The sequence below is a fragment of the Quercus suber genome, unplaced genomic scaffold, assembly GCF_002906115.3.
Source record: "Quercus suber isolate HL8 unplaced genomic scaffold, Cork oak 2.0 scaffold_44, whole genome shotgun sequence".
Classification (NCBI taxonomy): Eukaryota; Viridiplantae; Streptophyta; class Magnoliopsida; order Fagales; family Fagaceae; genus Quercus; species Quercus suber.
This window is the reverse complement of record NW_027069509.1, coordinates 829,170-837,509: the sequence shown is the minus strand read 5'-3', so window position 1 is coordinate 837,509 and position 8,340 is coordinate 829,170. Positions and strand designations below refer to the sequence as shown.

Sequence of the window (8,340 nt, the reverse complement as noted above, 5' to 3'; positions counted from 1 at the left end):
TACCCCAATTTGAATTTCTGTTATTATCTCTGCCTCTTGTCTCAAGGTTTAAGGCAGAACCAGATCCTGAGGTTTCACCTGCATCTCTTCTGCAAATCTCCTCAGCCAGAATTAAATCTCGTATATCATTGTACTTGAGTTTTTCCTTTCCTGTAGAATTGCTTACTTCCATCCTCATTGCCTCCCAACTGTTTAGCAAAAAAGCCAAAACGATCAGAGCACGAATCTCATCATCAAAATCAATTTCTACAGACGACAATTGATTTGTGATAGTGTTAAATTCATTCAGATGTTGTGCTACTGATGCGTTCTCTGCCATCTTTAGATTAAATAGTTTCTTCATCAGATACACCTTGTTATTTGCTGACGACTTTTCATACATACCAGACAAAGCCTTCATCAGATCTGCTGTGGTCTTCTCCTTTACAACATTGTGTGCAATAGACCTAGACAGAGTTAACCTGATAACTCCTAGTACCTATCTGTCAAGAAGAGCCCATTCCTCAGCCTTCATAGCCTCAGGTTTTTCCCCTAGAAGCGGCAGATGCAGCTTCCTCCCATAAAGGTAATCCTCGATTTGCATCCTCCAAAATCCAAAGTCTGTGTCATTGAACTTTTTTATTCCAGACGCCTTTTCTGCTTCCTCTGCCATTGCTCTCACTCAATCCTAACCCTAGGCTCTGATACCAGTTGTTGGGAATTCAACTGAAATTCCAACCTATGAGAAACAACAAAAAATAGAGAAAAACACACGTCAAAGAAAAATAATCACACGCACAAGACAGTATTTACGTGGTTCAGCAATTTGCCTACGTCCATGGAGTTGCAGGGATTTCACTATTATCAGGAAAAAATACAAAGTGCGGTTACAGTGTTTTTCTCTCTCTCTAAAAACACAACAGTAGTAGTCACAAACCCTAATTATAAAAGCGGCTTTTATATCCTGCTTACAGGGTTACAATGGGCTACAAAACGGGCCAAAAATAAACTAGACTCCACAAAACCCAACACCACATGCACTCCCTATTTTACCATGTCTGTAAGACAAGGTATTTTCCGAACTGCTCATTCATGGAGGCTGAATTGGGTCATAAACCATCCTTTGTTTGGAGGAGCCTAATTGCTGCTAGAGAAGTTGTTGTAAGGGGCTCAAGGTGGAGAGTGGGGGATGGAAGCCGAATTTGGGTTGTGTCTTCAAACTGGCTGCCACACAGACCTGTCTTCAATGGGGATGTGCACCACACGCTAAGGGTGGTTGACATTATTAACAGAGATACCTAGTAGTGGGATAGGAGGAAGATTGAGGAAAAGTTTGCGCCAAGAACTAGACTGGATATCCTGGCAATCCCTCTTTGTTGTAACCGGTCCAGGGACAGCCTCGTTTGGAAGGAAAACAGCAAGCATAAATTCACGGTGAAATCAGCGTACAAGGTGGCTATGAAACTTTGCCAGCAAACAAAAATAGAGCACTCACGGGCACAAGAAGATAGAGAATGGTGGAAGATGATTTGGGCAATGAATGTACCATCAAAGGTGAAATCCTTCATGTGGAGGGCATGCTCAAACATACTACCTACACGGAAAAATCTTCGGCGAAGGAAGGTACAGGTGGATCCGAGGTGTGTGCTGTGCTGCCAACAACCAGAAACATGTGCCCACTTGTTGTGGGAATGCCCCTTTGTCAGAAATGTATGGGCAATGGTGAGAGGAAGGGTGCAAAAGTGCAGCAATGAGGTCCAGGATTTTTTTCCTTCTGTTTCGGATGTTGGGGAGGAAACTGTCAAAGGAAGAAACGAAGATATAGGCGACCCTATCGTGGGCAATTTGGAATGCAAGAAACAAGGTATATTTTGAGAAAACTCAGACACACCCCAAGGTAATCATGGACGGAGCATTAGCGACATTAGAGACTTACCAAAAAATGTCTGCTACTCAAGGTGTGGTAGGACACACAGGTTCGGCCTGACTGTATGTATATCACCCTCTGTTTGTAGTACTGAGAAACAGGGGATTTATGGGGGAGTTTTCTCTTTAATTGAGTCCTTTTGCTTTTGCTATATTTTGGGAAGGAAGTAGTTTGTAATAGCACAGGTTGCTTATTGTATACGTGACTTATAATATCAAATAAAATTCTATCGGTTATCTCAAACAAACAAACAAACAAAAAAAAAAAAAAAAAAGCAAATGAAATCAACATGTTTTATTTCATAATATTTATGGTATCTAATTATGATATGGATAAAGATAATAATTAAGAAAATTATTGGGTACATCATATTTATTTATCATTCAGTACATAACCTGTCATTTATTAAGATTAAGCTTTGCTCTGGTACGGGTCTCAACCCAAGCATGCTCTTTCAAGCCTAACTGTGCCATCAAAAGCTAAACAAAAGTAATAAGCTCACCGCCCTTACTTAGTTGTTGGACATGGGCCTTTGCTCTGCTACGACTCGCAGCATATGATAAAAATTCCACCCATACTTTACTTGTTACCTTCCATTTAATCTCTGGTCCCAAATTTTGAATCTCTTTTGCCAACATGCACGCATCAAACAGTACAGACTTCGATCGATCTCCCTTCACATAAACAGGTCTGACGGATGTGTTCACCTCAAGAATATTTATACAGCCTTCTGGCAGATCTTTTCCTCCATATTCGTTAAAGAATCGTTGCGCTTCAGAGCAGGTGTCCTTGAACCTTTGTTTTGAAATTCCTGACACTTCGGACATCATACCTTGTTCCTGATATAATAGATAAAACATGTAATCTGAGAGGCGCTTGCTGATTTCACGATCATCACAATGGTCACAACCCGAAGGCATGCCACTGTGATCAGCATTCTTCCAGAATAGAATATCCATGCCGCACTTTTTGGAACAATCAGCAACACAATATTCACAAGGCAAAGGCCAATCTGGATGCCGGTGACTCTGTTCATCAATTTTATAGCAGAGTTCAGTAGCAATGTGCCACAATAGAAGGCTTTCATCATAAGCAACATTTTTGACACAATGCATTAACGTACTTGAGATTAGACTGTAATTGAAGTCACCGCTCTCAAGAATCCATTCTCCTCTAGCTGAGCTTATTCTCTTGGCTTCTTCCGGATCATCCGCAAAGTAAGATTTAACTGACAGCTCGTCGAAGATAAATTTCCATAGGTACGGATCAAAATGGTGAGAAGTCACATATTTCATCTGAATTATAAAGTCATTTTTCTTCAGATCTATAAAATTCTTAACGTCCCTCGGCAAATAATAATAAAATATATAATATAATAAATAATAAATAAAATCCTTAATAATGTCCAAAGATGGTCGTATGCCAATTCCTTCGACACGGACCATAAGGTCTATTTTGCTGATGATCTCGCCGATGGTTTTACTTCTGCTTTGTGACCTTCGTCGATAACAGTAATCAAGGAAGTTGAATTGAGATAGATCTTCAGACCACCTTCTAGAACCTACTTTTTTTATTATCCGTGGTTGTTTCTGCGGCTGCTCCTGCGGCTGCCTTTGCTTGTTGGGAAAGAGGAAATTGATGATTTTGGATAGGAGGGAAGAAACTTTCTTGGGTTGCTCCTGCGGTTGCCTTTGCTTCTTGGGAAAGGGGAACTTGATGATTTTGGATAGGAGGAAAGAAAATTTCTTGCGTTTCTCCTGCGGCTGCCTTTGCTTCTTGGGAAAGAGGAGCTTGTTGATGATTTTGAATTTGAGGGAATCTTTGTCAAACTTTTTAAGATAAGCAACAGTCCAATCAGAGTAAAACCATATGAAGAGAGTTACCATATCCAGGCCTAAAACACCAACGAACAAGATGTAGGTTACAACGACATCAAACTCCGTCTTGAACGTGCCCTTCTCTTCTAAGATGAAAAGTGAAAAGGCTGCAACAACTAGCCCAGTGGATATACCCCGAGATATTTTTCCAATGCTGGACGTTGCCACCAGCACCTTGGTATGGAGAAGATCATAAAAGTAGTTGAGCTGGATTTCTAATATTTTCAATGTTTCTTCTGGACGTCTTTTAGTGAAGAATTCTCGACTCTCCGTATGCTCACGGGAGCTGAACATGAGATTGACTATGAGTCCCTTGTAAATATATGCGAAGTGATGAGCACGCTGCACCAGTTCACGAGGATCCAATTCTCCATCATCGGCTGTAGTATTTTCATTAGCCTGGGATTCTAGGTCGTGGACATACTCCATTTTTATAGGAAGATTGTTCCCTTTATAATATGTGAATGCACTCATCAGTCTCTCATAGTTAGGCCCAGGGTCAGGTTCTCCAAGAACAGAGGTCCCAAAACTATCCGAACTTGCAAGATACAATGCAGCTATTCGCTCCGCATACTTGATTGTTCCAGCAAGGAGGAGAAAGATTGTGGGGATCCATAGCGTGTTTAGATGAAATGATTGATAAAACACAAAACCAGTGGTGAAGATTTGGAGGAAGAGCCAAATCAAGTGCCTAAGCCACAACTCATTATCCTCAATAGCAAAAGAAGTAATTTTGTCTTGGCCACCAACCAGTAACAAAAGAAAAGGTGTCCACATCACCAGAAGAAGACCAGTATCATCCCTGCTCCTGGACCCGATGGTACTAACGAGGCCATGGTTCATCATCACCAAATAACTAGCAGTATTATTAATGGCACCAGAGGCAGTATATTTCTCTTCACTGTCAAAGACTAGCCCAACTGCAAAGCTAGCAGCCCAGTCAGCAATCAGGTAAGCTGCCCAGATGATCATGATTACTGCTTTGTTTGCCGTTTTCTTTCTCAGGGGTGCAGCAAAAAGCAAAAAAAACTGAACCACAATGCTAAAGAGAATAAAAGTCCTGAGATTCCATCTCTGCCATAATTGCTTCACTTTAGAGATATGCCTTAAAAAACTCGACAATTGCCTGCTTCCCTGCAAAACAATCTTGGTTAATACCTTTCCCTTGGGGGGACAAATTAAACTCACTTGTTTAAAAAATTAAATAAAAAAATCTTTGTTTCCCTGCAGAAAATCTCATTCATTCCCTTTTTTGAGGATGTAGAATTTGAGTTATACTAAAATAAATAAATAAATTGAGTCTTAATGAGTCACATTTCTTAACATCATTTAATATAAACATTATTATTTCTATGTTATCACCGCATACTCTTGGTGCGATAGTCACTCTACAAGTATAAGTGCTTGTGAAGTGTTGGGAGAAAAGGGTCGAAATTCAAGTCTCTGGGAGGGGGGGGGGGGAGTGTGGGTTATCTAAAAATCACAATTATCAAAAGCAAACATCATAGATTGAAACTCTATAATGACATGATTATAATTAAAGGCATGGGTTACCTAAAAATCATAGCATAAATTATTCCGAAGCAAAACAAATATGTGGATCATCACCTAGTATCTATCGAATTACTCCATATTACTATAAAATTTGCATATATTGTACATGTTGCTTTCTCATTTGCATAGAACAATGATAATTGCTTTCAATATCATACAATAAAAATCAACTAATACGAAAGCAACCGTAAAAATGGAAGTTATCATCAATTTCTCACCTTCAGGATAGAGGAAACCCCACCTATTGTCATGGAACAAATCCTATTTGATGTAAATTGTGGCAACCATTTTTATGAATACAATGAGATATTTTCCTTATATATATATATATATATATATCAAATATAAACGATGGTGGGTGTAGGGGAAAAAGTTAACCCCCTTCTCTACCCCAGTTGTGTTTGTGTGTTTGTTTATTATATATATATATATACACACACACACACATAAACAATTTAAATCTTTAAACATAAAAATATAAATTCCTTATAAAAAAATAAATACCAAAATACATCATAAATTTAAAGTTTGAAAGTTAAAAAGCATATAATATATACCATATAAAATAAATAAAATAAAAACCAACAAAAAATACATTAAAATTTTCTTAAAATTTTCAAAGTATCCTATATTGCTTAAATACAAGCTTAAACAAGTTTATATAAATTATTGGATACTCTTTCCTTGCAAACCTGTTTTCAAGTGTGAGTTTTAATTATTTATGGGTTTGTATTATTTGCTATCAGAAACAACCACCACATCAAGTAATTGGACGTAGCTCATTGAATATGGGGATCAAATGAGTTGTGATTTTCTAGTTGAGTCTCGGATGGGACGGCCTAGAGGTTAAATTAAAATGTCTTACTAAATTATCAAATAACTGATAGGTGAGTGGATCCATGAGAAAAAAAGAAAAGGCTATCATTGGGTCAATGTTGATAAGGTGAGTCATTGTGGACATCAACTGTGGACCGTGGAGGCATGCTATGATCTTAATATCCCACATTACTTAAGTGCTAGCTTAACCATGTGTATATAAGCTCTTGGGCCCCTTCCCTTGCAAGCCATTTTTTAAGGGTGAATTCTACACATGGGTTTGTTTCATTTGATATCAAAGCCAATCATCACATCAGATAATTAGACGTAGCTTGTTAATTATTAGATCAAATGAATTGTGGCCTTTGTGGTCGGATCTCAAAGGAGGCAACCTAGAGGCTAGATTAAAATGTCTTGCTAAGTCATTGAATAATTGGTAGGTGAGTGTAGTCGCCAAAAAGAGAAAGGGTTACTATCGAGTCAGTTTTGATAGAGTAAGTCATCATGGACATTGACTGCAGAGCGTGGTGATATGTTACGATCCAAATGTCCCACATTACTTAAGTGCAAGCTAAAACATGTGTATATAAGCTATTGTGATCCCTCCCCTTACAAGCCAGTTTTCAAGGTGAATTCTACTTATGGGTTTGTATCAATCCATATGTATTTTAGTTACTTTGATACTAATTGAAAATTTTTATTTTGACCCCCTAGTGGACTAATTGATCAATTGATGATGTTTTCCAAATAGTCTAGCAAAAGAGATATCTTAATCACTATTATAATATCAAATCTAAAACAAAATTATAATGAAAGCAATAAAAGGCACACAGATTTGATAATCAAATGGAAAACTAATGTAAAACCTCTTTAAATGGAAAAATTACTCTGGGAATCCAATCCTATATAAAATTCACTAGAACAAACTGTTACAATAGTCTGCATACAAAACCTTTAAATAACTAGATTCTCATGGATTTCTGTTAGCTCAATTAGTAAAGTTTTTAATAGTTGAATAAGAGATCTGTGATTCAGTTCCCGCCTACATTAAAAATCGATTGGTGTCTTGGTCTGATGATAAAGAGTTATCATTAGAAGCAGACGTCATATATTGAAAATCTCTAAAAAAAAAAAAAAATAACTAGACTCTCCATTGTAACTTCAATAAATGTCCCTCTTCCCTTTCTACTACAATAATCCCAAAACCTCATTGAATCATTTTTTGTGGATCTAATCTATGAACAACAGCCCTTAGACAATATGTTTGTCACATAGAATTAGCTAACATCTAAAACCTAATGAAAATGGGTTTCAGCCATTTGCTCATCATATATATATATATATGAATGAATGAATTACGTGTATATATTTATTTGATTATTCATATAGAAATTTTATGAGCATAAACTAGTTTGTGACTGTGTGTTTGAAAGTGTGCACAAACGTTTCTGAGAAATATTTACAGGAAAGGCCATGTAATTGAAGACAGACTTAACGTAGAAGAAGAATTCGATATTATAAGTTTAATTTGGTTCAAAAGTAAAGCCTCGATAAAACATGAATATAAATTTCAATTTCAAAGGATGTTCAAACCTCTGATACTAGTTATAATTCTTATGAAATATATGCAAAATATATAAGTATGTGCATATCCAGTAGTCCTCAAAATTACAGTTTTTTTTAATAAAAAAATGTACTGAATATTTTTTTTTAAATTATAGATTTTATTTTTTTATGGGAAAACAATGATAGATTTATCAGTAAATAATATCTTATTATTGTCAAACTCGGCACGTAAGATTAACCTACTGAAAACATTTAGCCGAAAAATAGGTTCCACAAAATTGTGGTTTAATAAAAAGAAATTAATGAAGTGGTGCAGTGGCGGAGCCAGGAATTTAGGTCAGGGGGGGCAAGATTAAAAGTAAAAAACTAATCTAAAAAAATTAATCAATATTAATAGCAAAATAAATAAGCAATTATATGCTAATGTAATTGTCATATAGAATCTAACATAAAGTGTAAACTTTAATTTGGTTTTTCACATCTAGCTTAATTTATTCAATTGCCCTCGACGATTTTTCATATTTTGAAACCGCTGCATGATTTTTCACACTTAGTAGTCTTAAATATATCTTTCTAAACAATCATTCATCTATTAATTTCTCATTCGATTGCGTAGTCGAT

General features: G+C 36.6%; 1 protein-coding gene across 1 annotated transcript; it reads right to left on the bottom strand.

Annotated features, from left to right (window-relative positions):
- Window positions 1-673: 673 nt before the first annotated feature.
- Window positions 674-4,755, bottom strand: LOC111997543 (uncharacterized). The gene is made up of 3 exons (XM_024029639.2): window positions 3,349-4,755; window positions 2,497-3,201; window positions 674-718 (listed from the first exon to the last, which is right to left on the bottom strand). The coding sequence occupies exons 1-3, from the start codon at window positions 4,753-4,755 to the stop codon at window positions 674-676; spliced, it is 2,157 nt and encodes a 718-aa protein (XP_023885407.2).
- Window positions 4,756-8,340: the final 3,585 nt, after the last annotated feature.

Bases quoted from the DNA above. Each gene is read 5' to 3' on its own strand.
- LOC111997543 (XM_024029639.2), bottom strand. From the start codon at position 4,755: ATGATCATCTGGGCAGCTTACCTGATTGCTGACTGGGCTGCTAGCTTT. The intron at 3,202-3,348 runs GTCCGTGTCGAA...TTTATAATTCAG, and splicing joins TCAGCAAAATAGACCTTATG to ATGAAATATGTGACTTCTCA. The intron at 719-2,496 runs GTAACAAGTAAA...TGTTTCTCATAG, and splicing joins GACCAGAGATTAAATGGAAG to GTTGGAATTTCAGTTGAATT.